This window comes from Delphinapterus leucas, chromosome 15 (assembly GCF_059928025.1).
Source record: "Delphinapterus leucas isolate spDelLeu-1000000601 "Yukka" chromosome 15, BTC_Dleu_Yukka2, whole genome shotgun sequence".
NCBI classification, from domain to species: Eukaryota; Metazoa; Chordata; class Mammalia; order Artiodactyla; family Monodontidae; genus Delphinapterus; species Delphinapterus leucas.
In genome coordinates this window covers 21,106,280-21,129,593 of record NC_143143.1, presented here as the reverse complement: position 1 = coordinate 21,129,593, position 23,314 = coordinate 21,106,280, and the positions used below count along the sequence as shown (strand labels likewise).

General features: G+C 46.8%; 1 protein-coding gene across 1 annotated transcript in view; it reads left to right on the top strand.

The window, feature by feature from the left end:
* Positions 1–7,821: 7,821 nt before the first annotated feature.
* Positions 7,822–23,314, top strand: part of HS3ST2 (heparan sulfate-glucosamine 3-sulfotransferase 2) — a 93,632-nt gene continuing 78,139 nt past the window's right edge. Inside the window, exon 1 of the mRNA XM_022588557.3 lies at positions 7,822–8,306. Within this exon, the coding sequence (XP_022444265.1) occupies positions 7,822–8,306 (485 nt within the window). The remainder of the gene's footprint in view (positions 8,307–23,314) is intronic.

Below are 23,314 nucleotides of genomic sequence, written 5' to 3'. Positions count from 1 at the left end.
AGAATAGAGGACAGTCTCAGAGACCTCTGGGACAACATTAAATGCACCAACATTCAAATTATAGGGGTCCCAGAAGAAGAAGAGAAAAAAAAAAAGAGACTTAGAAAATATTTGAAGAGATTGTAGTTGAAAACTTCCCTAATATGGGAAAGGAAATAGTCAATCAAGTCCAGGAAGCACACAGAGTCCCATACAGGATAAATCCAAGGAGAAACACGCCAAGACACATATTAATCAAACTATCAAAAATTAAATACAAGGAAACAATATCAAAAGCAGCAAGGGAAAAACAACAAAAAACACACAAGGGAATCCCCATAAGGTTAACAGCTGATCTTTCAGCAGAAACTCTGCAAGCCAGGAGGGAGTGGCAGGACATATTTAAAGTGATGAAGGAGAAAAACCTGCAAACAAGATTACTCTACCCAGCAAGGACCTCATTCAGATTTGACGGAGAAATTGAATCTTTACAGACAAGCAAAAGCTAAGAAAATACAGCACCACCAAACCAGCTTACAACAAATGCTAAAGGAAATTCTCTACTCAGGAAACACAAGAGAGGGAAAAGACCTACAATAACAAACCCAAATCAGTTAAGAAAATGGTAATAGGAACATACATATCAATGACTACCTTAAATGTAAATGGATTAAATGCTCCAAACAAAAGACATAGACTGGCTGAATGGATACAAAAACAAGACCCATATATATGCTGTCTACAAGAGACCCACTTAAGACCTAGAGACACAACAGACTGAAAGTAAGGGGATGGAAAAAGATATTCCATGCAAATGGAAATCAAAAGAAAGCTGGAGTAGCCAATTCTCATATCAGACAAAATAGACTTTAAAACACAGACTATTACAAGAGACAAAGAAGGACACTACATAATGATCAAGGGATCAATCCAAGAAGAAGATATAACAATTGTAAATATTTATGCACCCAACATAGGAGCACCTCAGTACATAGGGAAATGCTAAGAGCCATAAATGGGGAAATCGACAGTAACACAATCATAGTAGGGGACTTAAACACCCCACTTTCACCAATGGACAGATCATCCAAAATGATAATATATAAGGAAACACAAGCTGTAAACGATACATTAAACAAGATGGACTTAATTGATATTTCTAGGACATTCCATCCAAAAACAACACAAAACAGTTTCTTCTCAAGTGCTCATGGAACATTTTCCAGGATAGATGATATCTTGGGTCACAAATCAAGGCTTGGTACATTTAAGAAAATTGAAATCATATCAAGTATCTTTTCCGACCACAACGCTATGAGACTAGATATCAATTACAGGGAAAAAAATCTGTAAAAAATAAAAACACATGGAGGCTAAACAATACACTACTTAATAACCAAGAGATCACTGAAGGAATCAAAGAGGAAATCAAAAAATACCTAGAAACAAATGACAATAAAAACACGACGACCCAAAACCTATGGGATGCAGCAGAAGCAGTTCTAAGAGGGAAGTTTATAGCAATATAATCCTACCTCAAGAAACAAGAAACATCTCAAATAAACAACCTAACTTTACACCTAAAGAAATCAGAGAAAGAAGAACAAAAAAATTCCAAATTAGCAGAAGGAAAGAAATCATAAAGAACAGATCAGAAATAATTTTAAAAAAATGAAGGAAACAATAGCAAAGATCAATAAAACTAAAAGCTGGTTCTTGGAAAGGATAAACAAAATTGATAAACCATTAGCCAGACTCATCAAGAAAAAAAGGGAGAAGACTCAAATCAATAGAATTAGAAATGAAAAAGGAGAAGTAACAACTGACACTGCAGAAATACAAAGGATCATGAGAGATTACTACAAACAACTATATGCCAATAAAATGGACAATTTGGAAGAAATGGACAAATTCTTAGAAAAGCACAACCTTCCAAGACTGAACCAGGAAGAAATAGAAAATATAAACAGACCAATCACAAGCACTGAAATTGAGACTGTGATTAAAAATCTTACAACAAACAAAAGCCCAGGACCACATGGCTTCACAGGGGAATTCTATCAAACATTTAGAGAAGAGCTAACACCTATCCTTCTCAAACTCTTCCAAAATATAGCAGAGGGAGGAACACTCCCAAACTCATTCTACAAGGCCACCATCACCTTGATACCAAAACCAGACAAAGATGTCACCAAAAAAGAAAACTACAGACCAATATCACTGATGAACACAGATGCAAAACTCCTCAACAAAATACTAGCAAACAGAATCCAACAACACATTAAAAGGATCATACACCATGATCAAGTGCAGTTTATCCCAGGAATGCAAGGATTCTTCAATATACACAAATCAATCAATGTGATACACCGTATTAACAAACTGAAGAAGAAAAACCATATGATCATCTCAATAGAGGCATAAAAAGCCTTTGACAAAATTCAACACCCATTTATGATAAAAACCCTCCAGAAAGTAGGCATAGAGGGAACTTACCTCAACATAATAAAGGCCATATATGACAAACCCACAGCCAACATTGTTCTCAATGGTGAAAAATTGAAACCATTTCCTCTAAGATCAGGAAAAAGACAAGGTTGTCCACTCTCACCACTATTATTCAACATAATTTTGGAAATTTTAGCTACAGCCATCAGTCAATAAAAAGAAACAGAAGGAATCCAAATCGGAAAAGAAGAAGTAAAGCTGTCACTGTTTGATACTATAACATAGAGAATCCTAAAGATGCTACCAGAAAACTACTAGAGCTAATCAATGAATTTGGTAAAGTAGCAGGATACAAAATTAATGCACAGAAATCTCTTGCATTCCTATACACTAATGATGAAAAATCTGAAAGTGAAATTAAGGAAACACTCCCATTTACCACTGCAACAAAAAGAATAAAATATCTTGGAATAAACCTACCTAAGGAGACAAAAGACCTGTATGCAGAAAACTATAAGACACTGATGAAAGAAATTAAAGATGATACAAACAGATGGAGAGATATACCATGTTCTTGGATTGGAAGAATCAACATTGTGAAAATGACTCTACTACCCAAAGCAATCTACAGATTCAATGCAATCCCTATCAAACTACCAATGGAACCTAGGGGCAGAACAAGAATAAAGATGCAGACATAGAGAATGGACTTGAGGACACAGCGAGGGGGAAGGGTAAGCTGGGACAAAGTGAGAGAGGGGTATGGTCTTATATACATTACCAAATGTAAAATAGATAGCTAGGGAAGCAGCCGCATAGCACAGGGAGATCTGCTCGGTGCTTTGTGACCACATAGAGGGGTGGGATAGGGAGGGTGGGAGGGAGACGCAAGAAGGAGGAGATATGGGGATATATGTATATGTAGATCTGATTCACTTTGTTATAAAGCAGAAACTAACACACCATTGTAAAGCAATTATACTCCAATAAAGATGTTAAAAAAAACGGCAATTAAGAGTCAGAAGAAAACAAGACACAAAGAGGACTAGAGAAGATGGAGACAGTAGTTGGATCCTATGGCTGCCCAGATTTTGAAGGATTCCAGTCGTAGTCTGTGTATTTCCTTAAAAATAAGCCCCCACCCCACCTTCACCATTTTTTAAAATTAAAATGGTCCCTGTTCCCTGTAATTGAGGTGGCACCTGTTTTTTGTATTAATCAAGACTCTTTCTATTGCAAGTAACAGAAAGGTAACTAATCAATTGGAGCAAAAAGTCCAGGGACCATGCTTCTGGCAGGGCTAGATTCACATACCATCAGGAATCTGATTCTCCATCGTTCAGTCCGCTCTCCTTTGTGTCTGTTTCATTCTCCAGGGTTTCCCCTCTTGATGGCAGAGATGGCCATTGGAAGCTTCAGGCTTATTTTGTACTAGTTTATCATCTCAGAAGAAAAAGTTTCTCTTTCCAGTAGTTTCAACAAAAGTTCTGTGGTTGATGCTCACTGGAAAGTGCTGAGTAGCTTTCAATCACTGAAATGTGATTGGAAAATTGTGATTGACTGGGCTTGGTCATATGCCTGCCCTTGAACTAGGTGAACACACACCACATAGGAAAAGAATGAGGGGAAATGCTCTAAGAACTGTAGAGATTATGAATTGCCCTCCAGAAGTTTTTGTCAAACTCTTTCTGGGTAACAAAACACCCACATATTAGCCAGGAATATAGCCACCCAGAATCAAGACTACATTTCAAAGGATCTCTTGAAGCTAGAAAGCCAGGTGACAATGTTCAGACCAACTGAATACAAGTGGAAGTGATGCAGGTCACTTCCTGGAAACATCCTCAAAGGAATATGTCATGATTTTCCGTCCTTTCTTCCTTACCTGTGTCCAGAATGTGGACAGGATGGCTGGAGATGAATAAGTCATCTTGGACTTACATGGTGATTTGAGGATGGAGGAAACACATGGTAGAGCCTGGGTCCTTAACACTGTGGAGCCACATCAGCACTGAATCGTCTTTATCTTCTTTTATGTGATAGAAAAGTAAACATATGTCTTGTTTAACTAGAAAAGTAAACATATGTCTTGTTTAACTGAGTGTTATTTGACAAACCACACAACCCAACGTAATCCTACCAGAACCCCCCAAAGGAAAATCCTGGCATTCCTGGAAAAAATAGGGGCAGGGATGATGCGCAGGCATGTCCACTGTCTCACTCCCTGAAAAATTTTATCTCAGTCACGGTCATTACTCTGGTTGGAAATTTGAAGAGGTAAATCTGCCTGGCTCTGATGTATCTGAATATCCAGAAATTTCAGAGCTTATGAATTCAAAGACAAAACTAATTTTAAAGTTGAGCCAAGCACAGAATTATGAGAAATAACCATATCCATGTTTTATTTTCCCTAAAGAAAAAAGCACTTGTCAGAGTGGATTAATTCACATTTAACCTTGTAACTTTAACAGTGAAATGTAGAAATAGCAGGCTCGCAATGTGGAAAACTGTTGAGAATACATATTAGAACTTCTTTCAATAAATTTGTTTTGACATTTTTATTAAGAATTTGAGTGAGGAATTAATTAAATTGTAATCAAACACAGAGATGGGATGATGCCAGTAGAATGGTTCATGCCTTGAATAATGGAATCAGAATTATGCAACGTCAGAACCCCAAGAGGTTTAAGTTTGTCATAACTCCCCATTGTACAGATGAGAAAACTGAGGCTCAGAGCTGTCAATCCATTGCCCAAGGTATACCTGGAATCTAGGGTAAAGCTGTTGGCATTCCTTCTTTCTACTTTTTCTTTTTGAATAAATGAAAGCTATGTCATGATTCAAGATTCAAGTAGACATTTTTTTTAATGGAGTGAGATGATGAGATAAGATACAATTTAATCAGGTCAAATGTGTAAGGACCTACATGTTGGGTCCAAAAAAGCCCACTGTACAAGCACAGTATGGGGTAGATGTGCCTTAATCAGCAGTACTTGTAAGAAACACTTAGAGACATTACTTGGCTGAAGCTTGAGCTGTCAGCAGTGTGATGTAGCTACAAGAAAAAGATGATGGAGTCATGGGAGGCATTACTGGAAACAGAGTTTAAGGAAGGGAGGGAGAGTCCTGTTGAAATTTTCAGTCTGTTGAGCTTTTCAGTCTACAGTGGGGAATTCCTCATTCAGTCCCAGGTGTCAGACTTCAGAAGTGACATAGACAAATTAGTTCAGATCTAGGATGGAATTATGTGAGGAATGGTCAAAGGAACTTAGGAAACTGCAAAGCACTCTAACTAAGAGCTTCAATCTTGGAGTCCGACTGCCTGGGTTTCATCCCAGCTCATCCAATTACTGAGTATGTGTTCATTAAGCCTTAATCTCACTGTCTGTAAATTAGGAATTATAATAGTACCTGTCGCTGAAGATAAATGAGGTAGTGAATGCCAAGTGATTTGCATGTTACTGGCACAAAACAAGCACTCAATAAGTGTTCGGATTAAGGAAGCAATGTGATGTGAGGATAATGGTAAAAATCCCATAGGTTGTGGTGAATATTAAATGAGCTAACACATGCCCAGTGCTTGAAACAAACTTCCTAGTTGTTATCATCTGTAGGAGAGGGATTGGCCTAAGGTTTCTAGGGATGGGTCTGGTTTGGGGACAGAATATTCCCTTAGCTTGGGCTAAAGTCCACAGAGCCTGACCAGATTATTCCCCGAAGAAGGACCCTGAAAAAGGATGTTCAGTTTGGGGAGAGAGAGGGGTGCAGTGAGGGTGGTGGTCACTCAGACATTTCATGCGGGTACTCACTTGGTGAACACCTGGACAGGATGACATGGCACTGTGGAGTGACAGCCCAGCTGCATTCTTGGCCATGGTCACTTAGGCCTGTCTGATGAACAGTTCTGATCCGCTAGTGTGGTCACGCAGGGCAGTACTGGGGTTGGTCACTCAAGCCTGTTCTGGGCACGGTCACTGATAATTGTCCTGTGGGCAGTCTCTTAGGAGCCATTCGAGGAGGAATTGCTCCTGGATAAGTCCTCCGCGCCCTCTGTTTCCTCCTCCCAGTGCCACTGCGTGCAGAAGTCCTGGACCTTACGGACGCTGTGGGACCCTGGTCAGCTCCCCGGGGAGCAGCCCACCGCTAGAGGGCGGCGGCTGAGAGGGACCCGCCCTCGGGGAGTCCGCTCCTTTGGGGCTCGCTCTTCCGCCAGGCCCAAGGAGAGGTGGGGTGACAGTGGGTGGAGATGCACGCTTCATGGGTGTGAGAGCGAGCCGCCTGGGTGTGAGTCAGCGCGCGGGGGTCCAAGGAGCTCCACGGATAGTCACGGAATCTCACTCACGCTCGGCTCCTCCGCCCATCCCGTCTAGAGCGTGTGTCCCGGTCCTGCGCCTGCGTGCGCACACCGCACGATGTCCGATTCCGGGCTCTGGGTGTCCTTTGGGTGAAACGGGGGTGGGCGGAAGAGGGAGTGTCCCTGTGGGTGTTTTTGCACCCAGGTTAGATTTCTCTCTCCCCTCCCCATGTGGGGTCTGGGGGTGTATCCCGCTCAGGTACGCGTGTACCTGTGTTTGTGCGTGCGTGCGTGTGTCAGTGTGGTGGGACCTGTTATCAGTGCAGGGTGCTTGCGTCTGTGCCCGGGTCTCTGTCTGGGTCTGGATGTTGGCGCAATCTCGAACCCCTGGGTGTCGGGAGGCCCTGGTGGCCGGGGTATCCAGCCTCCCGGAGGAGCAAATGCCTCGACACCTTCCCCTCACCACCCCAAGCTGGCCCGGGCTCCTTAGGGAGCTGCCTACGTGGGGAGGGCCCGGGGTGGTGTGTCCCTGGGAGGGATAGAGAAGGGGGGCCAAGGGGCTGGCCGGGTCCCCGGGCGGGGCGCGGGCTCGGGGGACCCGCGCGGCTGACGTCAGGCGACTCCTTAAATAGAGCCGGCAGCGCGCTCGGCCCCGCATTTCTCGAGGAGCCGGAACGCGGCCGGCGGCCAGCGCCACCGTCCGGCCCGCCCGCCCGCACCGCCGCGCCGCCGCCGAGCGTTCGGGGCGCCGCGGCGCGAGGATCCGGGATGGGGCTTCGGGCGCTGGGCGCGCTTCTAACCCGGCGCACGTGAGAGCCGAGGAGCGCCGGGCGCCGCCCCGCTGCCCGGAGCCCCAGAGCCCAGAACGCGGGGATGTCGGAGGCGCCGCCGCCCGTTCCCCGAGGAGACGCCGCCTCCGGGATCCCCGGGCATGGTGCGCGCCCGGGCCGGCAGCTCCCGGAGAAGACGGCGCCCCATATGCCCGACCCTCGTGGCCCGGGCCGCGCGGCTCGAGCCCTCTAGGCGGCCGCAGGGCCCCAGCCGCTCCGCCGCCGGCGCCCCCTCGGAAACCATGACCCCCGGAGCGGGCCCATGGAGCCATGGCCTATAGGGTCCTGGGCCGTGCGGGGCCACCTCAGCCGCGGAGGGCGCGCAGGCTGCTCTTCGCCTTCACGCTCTCGCTCTCCTGCACTTACCTGTGTTACAGCCTCCTGTGCTGCTGCGACGACCTCGGCCAGAGCCGCCTCCTCGGCGCGCCTCGCTGCCTCCGCGGCCCCAGCGCGGGCGGCCAGAAACTTCTCCAGAAGTCCCGGCCCTGCGATCTGCCGGGCCCGACGCCCAGCGAGCCGAGCGCTCCCAGCGCGCCCGCCGCTGCCGCGCCCGCCCTTCGCCTCTCCGGTTCCAACCACTCCGGCTCGCCAAAGCTGGGTACCAAGCGGCTGCCCCAAGCCCTCATTGTGGGCGTGAAGAAGGGGGGCACCCGCGCCGTGCTGGAGTTTATCCGCGTGCACCCGGATGTGCGGGCCTTGGGCACCGAGCCCCACTTCTTCGACAGGAACTACGGCCGCGGGCTGGACTGGTACAGGTAAGGAGGGGAGCCCCACTCAGCGCGCCCCGGCTCCAATCGGCTCCGTCCTCTGAGCCATCTCCTGCGCTTTCGCTTCCCCTTAACCCGGCTCGCTGAGTGGGCTCCGGTTGACACGTGAGGGGGTGGGGGAACTCTAGCAGAAGGATTTATCCAGAACTTCCCAGTGATTGTGCAGACGGGCCCCGGTTTCTTGAACGGCGAAGGACAGTTGTCTCTGGAATCGCCGGAAGGGAAGGGAGATCTCTGGCCTGACCTCGGGGCGAGTTGGAGGGCTGGCTCCGTGTCCAGCGTCTGGGGTAAAGCTGAGTGCGCAGGGAAGGGGCAGCCGGGACAGGTGCTGCCTGAACACAGCCCTGTCCTGAGTCTCGCCAGATGTTTCTTGGCATTTGACGGACCCAGAGAAGGGAAGGTCCGAAGAGGGCCCCCTCGCGGCAGGGCTCTGCGCTTGGGCGAGGTCCCCGGAGTTCAGGCTGAAGGAGAGGGCATCCCCTGAGGTGTGGGCATGACAAAGGCCCCTTCCGGAGTCTCAATCTGAGCTCCAGGTATTTGCTGCTGTATCTGGCCTGAGACTCCCAGTCACTCTGACCCTGAATTAGTGTTTTTGAATAGTGGAAAGGACCCTGGATGTGAGTCTTGGCTCTGCACTTAGCTTGAGCAAATTCCTAAAATTCATTGAGCCTTGATTTTCTGGTCCATCACAAGGATCAGGAAAAGTCCCTGCCCTGTGTGCCTCTCAAGGCCTTTCTAAGCGCTCTAAAAGTGCCAAAGAGACACTTCGCACTGGGCGATGCTTCTAAACCAGCAGCCAGGGTGTGGAATTTGGAATACTTGTAGGCACCTCAGATGAAGGCTGGCTAGGGTCATAGGGGCAACCAGTCATAGGCAGACTCCCACTGCACTGCCAGGGATGACAGTCACCCAAGCTGGCGGTGTCTGGGAATAGCCTGAAACTTCTGGAAGGTAGTAGCCTCCACTGTTCACTGCCCATTTCCCTCCCAAGCCCTGTATGGTGCTGAAATGTAGGACTGGCCCATGTGTGGGCTGAGCAGGGCATCCCTGGGGGTGGTGTAATGTATGTGGTCCCCATAAAACCTGGGTCACAAATTTCTCACCATTTGCCTGACCCCTTGAAGACTTGCTACAAAAGTCTGCCTAGTAATGGAACTGGGGAGGGGTAACATGGTAGCTGACACAGTAGCTGAGGCTATTCTTTAAAAATTTTCTTAAAGTAAACCCTCTAGGGAGTAGAAAGTCATAAGCATATTGGATAAAGGACAACTTCATTAGAAGGAGGACCCCACGGGGCTCATAATAAGGACCCTGGATTTGTAAGGATCGGGGCAACAGGGCCAACTTATCCCCTTTGCCAGGGAGCCCTGGCCTGCAGTGGTCATGGCTTATGGGACCAGGGGTGGGACATGCCCCTTCCTCAGGAAGCAGACACACAGTCCATCTCCAGTGGAGTGCAGCAAGGGCACAGCTGGTCTGTGGGTGGCCCCAGCACCTTTATGCTGGCTCTGTGGAATAGGGAGGGTGGCACAGAATGGCAGGTCTGGTGCTTTCCAAGCTGTGACCCCCCCCCAGGCATCCCATCTGGGTGTACGAAGTATTTGAGGACAGCGTCTGAGCCAGACCGTGGGGTGAGAGAGGCAAACACATCTAACAGCAGAGCACGATGTGGGTCAGCCATGGCCATACTCTAATGCACAGCAGGGTTTCCTCGATGGAAAATCTAAAGATCATTATGAAACCCTTTGCCAAAGTGAAGTGCCTTTTAAGTGCAAAATAGCAAAATTGTGAGCATTGGCTTTTATTGAGCCCTCCACTAAACACCTATTCCCTGCACCCAGCCCCTGCACTCCCTCTTCTGTGCTCTGCCACCAAACACCATACCTCAGGCTTCCTTCTCGGAGCCTGTGTCATTCAGGGATGGCTGCTTTTTATTTTTAACCTTGGCATGTGTGATTCTAAGCCAGCTTAGCTGTGAACCTTAGAGATGGGAGCCGTGCCTTTTTTTTTTTTTTTTTTTTATATAGCACATTTGGATTCTGCTAAAATTCTCAACTGAGTCTTGGTAGGTTTTATTTAACATCAAGCATGCTGACAGCTCCACTTCTCTCTCTACTACCCCCCACTTCCCAGGGTCTGTCTTACCGTCCCTTTCTCCCTTTATATTTCCGAAAGAACATTTGGCCTGCAGGTCTGGTAGTAACAGCCCCATCCCCGTCCCCGTCACCCATCCCCAGGAAGGCTAGGAGCCTCTAGCATCAGGAGGGGCTGTGTGATTTGTGCTTATTTGGGTTGCAAATCCACACCCCCAGAGCCCAGGGTTTCGGGTGTGGATGGTCATTTCTGCATAAGGTAATACTGCCCCATTTGGATGCTGTTTCCATACTTTCCAGAACATTTCTCTGTATGTGTTTTACTCTATTATCACTCAAGTAATATGCGTTAGTTGCAGAAGTGATGGGGATAGATGGTTTTCTTTAAAACCCATGCTCTCACTTTATTCCTGAATTCCATGACTTAGGACGGCAGGTGGTAAGATGCTTCTCTCTCTGCCTGTTGCCCTTATCATTTCACAGATGTGAAAACTGCAACCCAAAAAGAGAGCATCTGGAATGAGACTCAAAGCAAGCTGATGAAATTTAGGCCCAAAAGTCATTGGCATGCACTGTCCCACCAAGATTTACACATACACGCTGTGTGTGTGTGTGTGTGTGTGTGAGCTCATGCGTGTGTGCATTTCCAGCCAAGTACTCTAACCAGTGTTCTGCACAGCTTGCCACCATAAAGCCAGTGTCCACTGGGTAGACATGGCCAAAGAGCCCTTGCACCTATTGTAGGGGACTGTGTTTTCCAAAGGTAGAGTTGCAGAGTTGCAGGCAGTGGATCTCATTATGATCTGCCCACCTTGAAGCCCCTGGGGATAACCTCCCAGGTCTGGAGGCCCCAGTCAGGTAGACAATGGAAAAATCAAAAGGAGAGACTTCTTTCTGTGAGTAAGTGGAGATAAACCAGGAGGTGACAAACGGTGCCTGAAGGCAAAATGAAACATCCAGGGAGGCACCATTGGCCAGAGGCCAGGAGACAGAATCTGCACCTTCCTTACCCCCAGCCTGAATCCTCTCTTGGAACTAGCCCAGTTCAGGCCACCCTAGGAATGCCCATCACTGAAGCTTACCTCACCTCTGCACCTGGGTAGCTTCCCCTCTCCCAATTTGCTCCACATACAGAAGGGTCCTGGCCTTAAGTTCTACTTTCAACAGCTGGGTGTGCAGGGTGGGGTCGGCTAGCTGCTTGGACAGGGAGGCAGTGTGAGACCATGCTACCAAGGGACCCAGGATAGGACCTGCTGTCAGAAGGCAGGAGATAGTCCCCTATGCTGGGTAATTGGAAACAGAGTCCTGGCTCCCTCGTCATGTGATGGCGCCTGTGGTAACTATCACAGAAGGTTGTTTTGAAGAATGAATGAAACCCTGTATATGAAAGTGCCCTGGAAAATTCCCTGGTGTATAAAGATAAGACAGTAATGTTATCACTGTTACCACTATTACTACTACTACTTCACGAACACTCCTTTTACCACCATCAGTACTATTAGTATTAAAACTATCTGTTTCTTTCCCCACTGCTGTTACTACGTGGGGCTGAGGAATTAATTAATTGCTGGAAAAGTAGTTTCATGAACGCCTGGGAGGGGTCCTGGCCTTAAGTTCTACTTTCAACTCTGCTTTAATTGTCCTTTTTCCCCTCCCTCCCTTTCTTCTCTCCTTCCTCCTGCATTGGTAAAAAGTCACTTCTCATTTCTGGGTGTCAGTTTGCTCACCTTTAAAATGAGAATGATATCTGACAATGTATGTGAAAATGCTTCTCCCAATCTAAGATTATATTCGGGATGCATCAAAGGTTGAGTATGAGACAGAGTATTCAGGGCTTTCATCTTTCATAAAGAGACATAAGTTGTGCATTGTCCAGTAGTTTTTAAAGTCTTAGGGGAAACTGAATTTTGTGTAAAGTGTCCTCCATTTTGCTAGTTTTCAGCGACTGGGGTTGGGGGGTGGCAGTGTGAAGACGAAGTGAATCTTCTCTAAATGCATTGAAATGCCAACAAGAGCAAGTGAATATGTGATAATTGACTCTGTGCTCTGGTGTCAAAATTGTGATAGATGAGCCTGTTCTGTAAATTTTAGACTCCACAAGTCTGGTTATTTATTTGTTCAGTGGCAGTGGTGTTCTGTGGATGGCGTAAGGCAAAGAAGACATAGCATTTGCCCTAGAGGCAATAGTCTAAGTGAGAAAGAGAATTAAAAGCACAGAATAAGGTCTATCACCCTATCCAGCTCATTTCAATCAAGAAATCAAATTTCAAGAACAAAGCCAAACTTTAGAAAGGCAAACTTTAAGAAGAAATAAAACCAAAGGCAGGAGGCAGGGGAAGTAATGAATGTGGAAGGCTTTACCACCTTTAACAAACTGATGGACACATGGCACAGATGGACCCGTGCTTGCCGTGTGCACAGATGTGTGTGCACGCACAGCTCACACGTGGGCACCCGCACACACAATTCCAGTGTCTGTGCAGACACGTCTTCATAAGGAGTTTTCCTGCTTCTGTCCAGGAGGATGTCACACATGCTGATTAAATGGATCCGCTGAGTCCATAAATCCTCTGTCTGCCTTGTAGGTCTCTGTCAGCCTCGCAGCAGCTGGAGATATAGTAGTTAGTTCCAGCACATGTACAGTTCTTGTCAGGCACCGAGGAACATTCAGGATGGGCAAGAAGGACTGTCATCGCTCAAGGAGGCTTTTTGAAGCCTGGCTTTGCTTCCCCCTAGAGCTGGGTGGGACAGTGGAAGAGCTTGGAATGAAGACTGGGCTTTCCCCATGGCCTTTGGTATGTGGCTATTTAGGGGGGAAAGACCCGGATCAGCCCCAGTGCTATTCAACCGGCACACATTGTTACATCTGTTTCGGATGTTAAAATATTACATAGATTCTAAGAAGCACATTTTCTCTTTCACCTTTTAATATCTCTGAAATTAGGATGTGTCTAATGATCGATGGGGTCTTAAGTCCTTGAGATACGATGTTTCCATATTGGATGGAAACTCTCTCCCCCAGAGATGCCCTCTGCTCTGGAAACTCACTGGACCTTACAAAGGGCCAGCAGCTAGGTGGCAAATGCCCGGCCCAGCAGGGAGCCCCTAAGACCCTGCTTGTCTCTGCAGCCAGCAGGGGTCTCTTCTGATTGGTGAAGGAGCTGTACCCATTTAAGATTTTTGATTGTTACCCGTGCCATTTCCTATCCTGAAATGAGGGGAAGTGTGGGTTGACAGCCACCACGAGACAACAAGGTGCTCTGGAGGTCATGTTCTTCACGGGCTGCTGTTCTGCCCAGATATTTGGAGTCATGTCCCAAGAGTCCCTAACAGGTTCAGGGCATGCTTGATGCCCAACAGGTGCTGTTACCTGAAGGGCTTGCTTCTGTTCCATGCATCTGGCGTGCAGGACTGTAGAATACTTTTCTTCTCGTTGGTTAGACCTTCACGCATCATTCCTGAATGATTGAGAGACCGAGTGGGCGGGGCGAGGGCGGAAGCACACAGCTCCGAATTCAGATCGCCTGAAATGAATGCCCTTGGAGGGCACGCCCTCTCTGTGAGCGAGGGCTCGGCCGTGGGTCTGGGGCGGGTAGGTAAGCTCGCTGGCTGTGAGTCAGGCTGGAGGGCGTTTGCAAGGTCACGCAGTCTACCTAAACCTGTGGGACTCTCTCTCCCCTCCAGAACTAACCCCAGGGCGGGTTAATCCATTTATTTGTCAAACGCCTACCATTTGCCGGAATCAGTGCCGAGCTGCTGTAGACCGGCTCTGCGGCCACTGTGTTCTCCTAGTGGGCTGCACGGATGGGCTGGAGGGTTTTGTAGTCCATGGGCAGCTGGATGAGGTGGGTGAAAGCCACAGTGATGGAAATAACTTAGCATTTCAGAGGTAGTTGCTGCCTGTCGAGCTCCACAGCTGGGCTGTTGGTCCGATGTTTCTCTCACGGGGCTTCCTCAGAGGATAACGGCATAGAGAGAGAGGGGGGCAAGGGGTTACTACTGAGCGTGTGCTTCCAAGGAACTTGGGCCAGATGGACTGGTTGGGTTACCTGGGGCTTGAGCATCACATGATTTCCCGGACACAAGTCCACTGGGAGTGGCTTCCCAAGCTCAGAAGTCAGCGGTGTTCATTGTGGTTCCATCTCAGTGCTCGTGGCCGCCGGCCCCCACGAGTAAGAAACCCAGGGTGTCTGCTCTGGGTGGAGGCTCAAGGACCTCTCAGTGCTGTTCTCAGAGAGGCAGCATCACGCCCACATCTTCGGAGGGTAGCATTTTCCAGGCTTCAGTCATTTTTGTACTGCCTCATATATGCCAAAACCTGGCATGACCTCTGCTATTATTTTCTTAATAATTTGTATGTTTATGTTAACATTTAAAAATTATATTTTTTATAAAGAACTGGGTTGATTTTTCTGCAGTGTGTACATTGTAGAATAGATAATATGTTCCCATAGTGCAGACTTCAAAAATGACAAAGGATATTCAGTGAAAACCATTCTACTCCTTCCCACTCTGTCTCTCCACCACGCAATTCCTCTTCCCAGAAGCAGTCACGGGATCCATTTTTGTGTATCCTTCTAGAGATGTGCTGTGCATTTGTAAACCTAACACCCATTATGCAAATGTAGTCAAAATACATATTTTTAGGGCTTCCCTGGTGGCGCAGTGGTTGAGAGTCCGCCTGCCAATGCAGGGGACACGGGTTCGTGCCCCGGTCCGGGAAGATCCCACATGCCTCGGAGCAGCTGGGCCCGTGAGCCATGGCCGCTGAGCCCGCGCGTCCGGAGCCTGTGCTCCACAACGGGAGAGGCCACAACAGTGAGAGGCCCACGTACCGTAAAACAAAACAAAAACAAAAACATATTTTTAGAAAACAACTTTATTTGAAAACCACCTTAAATGGAAAACCAGCATCACCTGCCATAATTAGAAAGTAATTATAAAAATAAGTAGATTGAAAACAAACAGTGCTATTGAATTTTTGCTACTGAAAGTGGCTAGAATGTTCCAAGCCTGTAGCCTGCTCTATCTTTGTTTAAAAGAGGACGTCAGGGGATACTAAGAAGAGCAGTTAAAGAAATACTAATATCAATGTGAAACATTTCTCCTTAATGTAATCAGAAGGAATGAAAGTGAAGTGGAAAAGATAATAAATTTTCTCACCAGTAGGTCTAATGTAGTATCTAAAATTACTGAGATGAGCTATGCACCAGCATCATAGGAAACACTACTAGTCTGCAGAAAATCCAGTGTAAGTAAATCCAGTGATGTGTCTAGCGTTCAGATTCCTTTGATGTGTTAATGATTGGAAGAGACAAGCCAAAGGAAAACTCAGCACAAGTATGAGCATTCAGAAAGTATTGGTGCTTGCAATATTTACAAAGTAGTCTAGCCTTCAGAAGAACAGGATTCCCTGAATAAAGGGTATAGCAGGTGTTTAAAAGAAAAAAAAAATCCCACAAGTTTACTGTTGGTTTCATCACTGCTTTTGCTGGTGGAAAATCAGCGGCCTCCCCCACGGATATCGTATCTCCATAGGTCGTTACATACCTGCAGGCATCAGTGTTACAAAAGTCAAAAGTAAAGTTGTTTCCACTAGGGACTTGGCAACTTATGTGAAAGGGGCTCAGAGCTTTTTTCTGTTTTTTGTTTTTAAAATTTTGAGACTCATGTGAGAGAGGATGTCTTTTTGAAATCTCAGGATGCAAAGTCCTTTTTTTTCCCCCCTGCGATGCATATGTGAGGCTTAAACATAACGGCGGGGCAGGGTGTCACTCTTGCTTTCTCAGACAGTTTGATCTCACTGTATAAAGAGGGGAAGACAATGTCATATCTTTGTAAATAGTTTTTAGCTGCATAAAAGGAGCTCCGATGGGGAAAATTGTCCTTGGGACTTACCAAATGTTGTCAACAGAACCCATTTAGAGGGTGTCTGTGATAGCAGGGCTCCCAAAGCTTGCCTTCAGATGGGTAAGTAGTCATCGACCCTGATGAGGTGGTGGCTTCCTGCTCACTCAGGGCCCCCGGGTCTTGGTGCTCACTGCAGGTAATGGAATCCCAGACCCACCCTAGGCCTGGTGGAAAAAAGAGCTGGCATTGAAGCAGTGCCTCAGGGAACACCGGAAAGAGGGAAGGAGGGCAGCCCTGAGTTCATGGATGAGATGAACTCAAAATAGAGATCAGAAGACAGTTTCAGCACAGTGATTAAAAGCTTGGGCTCTTGAATCAGAATGAACGAGTTGGAATCTTGGTTTCTACCACAGAGTGTCGGTCCACCAACAAGTACCCCAGTTCTATCTGCACATGGGGACCAACCCTCTTGCCTACATGTAGGACTGAACGAGTGATATCATGTAAAAGTGCTCAGAAAATTTCTAGCATGTGGAAGGTGTCCAGCAAGTGTTGGCTGTCATTATCGGTCGTTGATTTTCTCGTCATTCCTTTATTGAGCTAAGTGCTAAGAACCTGAAGGTGAATAAGACACAGGTCCTGCTCCTGGGTTCCTCCCAGTTTGATGGGTTATGAAATGTTCATGGGAAGTTTTTACGCAAGTCAGAGCTGACGATAGGAACCATAACAGAGATGCAAGCAGAGCTATTGTAGCATGGCGGGGAGACAAAATCCGATTGGGGGAATTTGGGAAGACTTTCTGGAGGAGGTGGTATGTTAAGGGGTCTCAATGAGCAGATGGGATTTTTGCAGGAGGCGGGTGAAAGGGGTGGCCCTATAGGGATGCTGTTGCTAAATACATTCATTGCACAATTTCACCTCTGATTACAGCCAAATCAAAAAATAAAGTGTTTTTCAAATCACTTTAGTTCTGCATGCATTTATTGACTACCTACTGTATGCCAGGCACTGTGTTAAGTCCTAGAAAAATTAAGATACAAAAGGACTCTCCTTTAAAGAATTGAAGGGGCAGACAAATCCAATAACAAGATATGCTGAGAGAGAAAATACTCCTGGCATATGGGGTCACAGGAGGGGCCCCCACTTTCCGGGGAGCTGATGCCTAAGCTTTAGGACATTTGCAGTGGCTGTTTCCTCCGCCTGAATCACTCTTCCCCCAGAGCATCCCTAGATCTGGCTGCTTCTCATCGCGCAGGTTCCAGCTCACATGTCACCTTGAAGACGCCTTCCTTAGCTACCCAGTCTAAGCTGACCCACCTTCCTCATTACCCTCTATCTCTTGTCTCCACCTTGGTTTATTTACTTTTTACTTCTTATTGCAATTTGAAATGATCTTGTTCATTTTTCTTTTTACTCACAGTCTCCCCCACCAGACCGGAAACTCCAGGACAGCAGGAATCTTGTCTATTTTGTGCATGGTTGTGTCCCCTGAGCTCAGAGTGGTGCCTGGCACACAGTATGTGCTCAATAAATAGTTGTTGAGTGACTATGCTTAGGTGTACAGGATGACTAGGAATTGGTGAGTCTGTTCCAAGACTACTGGCTGGCCCCAGCCTTTCATTAGGCTTTTCACACGTGGGTCTCGGGAGGCTGAGCGAGAGAGTGCAGGGTGCGGTGCTGGTGACTCAGCCACCACTTCAACAGGTATTTACTGAGCATCTGCTCCATGCCAGGTACTGTTATAGTCCCCGGGGAGAGAGCAGTTAAAAAAAAAAGCAGACAAAAATCCCTGCTCCTGTGGTGCTTACTTTCTATGGGGTGGGAAGGAGATGGTCAATAAAGAAGTAGGTAAAGTATATCTATGTCCGATGCTGACAGGTGCTGTGGGAAAGCATAGGGAAGGAGGCTGGAGAGAGCTCGGTGGGCAGGGAGGGGGGCACTGCGATTCTAGACGGGGTGTTTTCGGGAAGGCCTTACAGAGAAGGTGATGTTGGAGTAAAGACCTGAAGGAGGTGAAGGAGCAAAGCATGTGTGATCTGAGCGAAGAGCACCGTAGGCAGAGGGAAAAGAAATGCAGAGGCTCTGAGGACAGCAGGATCTCTGGTGTGACTGAGGGAAATCTAGGGGCAAAATGGCTGGAGTGGCCACAGCAAGGAGGTGAGTTATGGGAAGTCAATTCAGAGAGGTGGCCAGGCCCCCATTCAGATCCATGAAGGGCATTGCAAGAATTTTTTTTTATGATTTATTTATTACTTTTTTAAAAAGTCTATGCTGTGTCATGTACCAGTGAAAACTGAGAGATCCAAAATGTTCCCCTCTCACTTTTAGAGTTGAAGAAACTGGTCTTCTCAGAGACTCAAAGATTTGACCAAAGCCACCTGGCTGGGAAGCAGCAGAACTGGGACTTTTGTTTGTTTCAAACAAAATTAAGACCCGTAGTATAGATACATAAAGCACAATTTTCAATCCTGCATTCTCTGCCTAATATTCCATCATTAAGATGTTCCCACACCATTAAATATTTCCAAACCTTGATTTCAGTGTCTGGGTCTCATTCTATCATGTGGTCCCGTGGAGCACTTACCCATTCCCCTCTTCTTGGACATTTAGTTGCTGATCCCCAATTTTTTTTTTTTCTATTTAAGTAACTCTCCATTGCCTAGATCTCTAATTCTTTCTTTAGCATAGAGTCCTAGAAGTGAAATTACTAGGTCACAGTGAAGAACTTTTTTAAAGGCTCGAGATACATACTGCCAGAATGGTCTCCAAAACACTGCAAGAATTTTGGCTTCTCCTCTGAGCGAGTGGGGAGATATATTGGATGGTTTGGAGCTAAGCAGTCATATGATCTGACTTGTATTTTAAAAGGATCTCTTGGGCGGCTTGACAGAAGCAGGGAAACTAATTAGGAGGCTTTTGCAGTGGTAATGGTGGAGGTGTGAGAGGTGGGCAGGTGCTGGGTACCTTCTGAAGGTACAGTTGCAGGTTTTGCGGATGGATTCATAGGGACCAGGTACGAGAGGGGAGTCAGGGAAGGTGCTGGTGTGATGATGACATCTCTTAAGGGCTTGCTATCTTTCAGACCCTTCCAAGTGACAGCAGGCTGGGGTCTGAACCTAACATACTTCCCAATACAGCCCCTGGCTTGACGGGCCAAGCATCTACCTGTAGGTATCCTTGAACTAGCCAAAGAAAGGAACGTCACGTTCTACTGTAGCTTGGAGGCTGCAGGGTCCCCCCCAAATTGGTGAGAGATGGCAGAGTCCCTCTTTCTGGAGGCCTTTGAGGCCCTTTTTATAAATGCAGTGTTCTTAGGTAACCTCTTGAGATTCTTGAAGATTGAATTAGCTTTGCTCCAACCCAGAAAAGGCACATGTCACTCAGTGTGTGTATCACCCAGCTTCTCATTCTTGTTCCAGCCTCATAAACATGCCTGGCAAGGGAGCTGCCTTGATGGCATGCTAGATTTAGGGGGCTGACGTGTGGTTTCTTTCAAACACGATCGAACACCATGATGCCTTCCCCCAAGGTAATCAGGATCTGAATCTCCCCACCTTCGCCAGAGCTGCTGGAGCATGAGGAAATGTCCTCTGCCTTGGCAGCCTCTTTGCAGTGCATTTCTGCTTTGATGGTTTTAATGAAGGTATGAAATCATCCGACAGCTTTCATTTTGCTCAAGTGAGATGGCTTAAAGTGGAGGTAGCATTTCCCAGGATCGAGCCCCATTTTTAGAAGTGGCTGGTTATACCCTCTACAGTTTATGACCACTTCTGGCTGAAACAGTGTGGGATCTGAATTATTAATTCTGTGAGAAATGAGTTAAGTCACTGCAAAGCTCTGTGGTGGCAAAATCCCTACTACTTTGAGGCCTCTTTCTCCTATTTTTTCTAGCATGAACATCTCCGTTAACCAGAAATTCTTGGGCGACTTGGCCAAATCTCTGTCTGACCGTCATTTTATCAGGAGGGAAAGAATTTGACTTAATTCGATTGTTCTTTCCTACCAAGGATGACAAGGAGGAAATAGACACAAAGACTCTGAGAGGTACTTGTTTCAAAGCTATTTTTTATAGGTACTCAAACTTGGACATGATTGAAATGTCAACTGTGCAAGCAAGGTCATCTCTAAAACATGAACCTCTGAGCACCTCTACCCAGTCCAGGTGGCTGGTGCCCAGGGAAGTGTGTAGAAGGCTGGAGAGCTCTGAGCTGCTCTGATTATGGCACTGGGAGCTGGGGGTGGTGACCCAGCTGCAGAGAGCTCCTATCCCCTGGAGAAGCAGTTTGGAGCAGTGATGGCATCGCAGACTCAACATCCTATAGGGACTCTGTGGGCATGTATGTGAAGAAATGAAATTGGCTGTGGGGCATTAAGGGGTGGGGGGACACTTGTCCCAGTAGTCAGTCCCTAACAGACTTTTCTTGCCATCCTATATTGCCAGATCTTCTAGGTTTTTTGTGTTTTTTTTTAGAAAAAAGCTTGAAATATGACATTTTAAAAAAATGTGAACTCTCGATTTATAATTGTGTTTTACTGATTCACACCTTTTATAGAACCCTTGTGGACCGAACAGAACAGGTTTGTGGGCTGGATGCTACCCATAAGCTGTCCTCTCATCACCCTGAGAGGGTGGGCCTTAGATGCAGGCTGTATGGCTTTCTAATCCTGCCTCTGCCACATGGTAGTTGTGGGGTTAGCTGCTACCTTTTTAAGCTTTGGTTTCTCCTCTATAAGATGAGGATATCAAGCATTCCTACCTGCTAGGTTGTTGTAGTGATTCAATGTCATAAGTACGTGTTAGATCTTATTACTGTTGAGGGTCCCCCTTCCTGGATTGTGCTTGGAGGAGATATGACCATCACTAAGCTGATGGGAATGCCTGGAAGACAAAAGGCATAATGTGGATCTTTGTCAAGGTGAGGAAAGCTGGGGCCTTATCTGTTGGGCCGATGGGGAGGAGAAGAATCTGGAGCCAGGATGACCCGACGTTGGAGAAACCCATTTGGTTGTAGAACCAACCCCCAGGGAGGGAGCCAGCAATCCCCACTGCTTCTTATTGTCATTCCTGTACATGCTCACAGAGTCCCTGAGGAGTTTGAGTTTGTGATGCCACCACTGCTCCAAACTGCTTCTCCAGGGGATAGAAATCCTCTGCAGCTTGGTCACTGTCCCCAGCTCATGGTACCATATTCAGAGCAGCTCAGAGCTCTCCATTCTTCTGCACATTTCCTTTGGCTTGTGCGGAGATGCTCAGAGATTCATGTTTTAGAGATGACCTAGCTTGCACAGGATGTGAGAGCCTCTCTGATTGGGTGGTTTGGTGCAGATAGAAGTCCAAGCTGGAGGGTGAGGTCTTGGTTGCAAGGAGAGGCTAAGGGATGGGCAGGGGTGGACCATAAAGATCATTCTGGAAAGACTTCTCTCCAGCCTAGTTGGCACCTGCAGAACGACAGGAGAACATTGGGACGGTGGTGCAGAGGAGACTGGAGGGAGAAGGGTATGATGGAGAAGAGAAGGCAGCCACCCCTCAGGAGGATGAACTGTGTCATTTCTGACACAATTCCCTTTAAAGCCAAGCAGAGCTTTGATGTGGAGAGAGCTCCACTGGGTCGGTTGAATGATGAGTATTGAGAGTCTGTGTGTGTGAACCATTGGTGGAAGAGCTAGGCAATCATCCAGGTTTGTCTTGCCTCTGGGGTAATCTGTCAACAAGCTTCTCCGATCACACAGTCAGCAAAGTTCTGTCTAAAATCTGACACATTGTTTCCCAATCTTCAGTCGTTCGGGTGCCATCTACAAATACTTTTATAACCTTTACATGGTGTTAAAGTCCACTCATAATTTTTGCTTTAACCTATTTACTTAAGCATGAAACTTTATATCACTGTCTTAAATGAGAATCATCACTTGCCAGAAACAGGTCATAGAAACCAATGGAGTAAAAACCAAACAGTGCGATTAGACTCCAGCCCGGTACTGTTGCCTGTGCCACATTCTGCCTGAGGCAGCCTCTTTTTTCTGTTAAAGAGAGAGATCAAACGGTGTTAGGGAGAGGCTTCCCTGGTGGCGCAGTGGTTGAGAGTCCGCCTGCCGCTGCAGGGGACGCAGGTTCGTGCCCCGGTCCGGGAAGATCCCACGTGCCGCGAAGCAGCTGGGCCCGTGAGCCATGGCCGCTGAGCCTGCGCGTCCGGAGCCTGTGCTCCGCAACGGGAGAGGCCACAACAGTGAGAGGCCCGCGTACCGCAAAAAAGAAAAGAAAAAAATCTGTTAGGGAGGTGTTAACATCATAGCACCTAAGACTTTCTCCATGACGTAATCAGAAGATTTGAATAGAATGTAAAAGAAAAGATGATTATTTCGTAATGATGTGATTAGGTGGCATTTAAAGGCATGTCTATGTGCCCCCCAAATATTTTTTTAACCAGTAGTGGTACATATCTCACACTTTGGGAAATGCTGACCTACCCACCTGGATCCCTCTCGCTTTGATATCACTGTATTATTTTATCATACTTGGTTGTCATGGTCCATCAACAGCTTGGGAGGGACTGGCTGACATTACAAAGTCTGGGTGGTTTAAAAAGCTGTGATTTCAATTTAAATTGCAAATTTATGGGGCATCATGGGAAAAGCAAATACAGACGTGAAGAACTGAAGGAAAAGATCCAGCTATGTAGTATTTTTAGATCTTTTTCTCTGGACCGATTTTGTATAATTTTTTTCTGGACTCTGGGTTTGATAAGACCAATTACCTGAGGGCTACCCAAAGTTTCTTGACAATTCCAACCTAAATGGCCTATGTAAAATCTTTATTTACTGTTCCTTAAAGCAAGCAAACAAACAAACAACAAAAACTGTGACTTGGATGAAGCTCTAAGGCATTATGCCGAGTGAGAGAAAGGTTACGTACTGTATGGTTCCGTTTACATGACACTCTCAAACCGGCAAAACTAAAATGGTGGAGAAGAACTCAGTGCTTGCCAGGGTTTAAGGCAGGGGGAGGGTGTGAATATAAAGAGGCAGACGACGGAATGTGCGGCAGGTGCGCGGTGG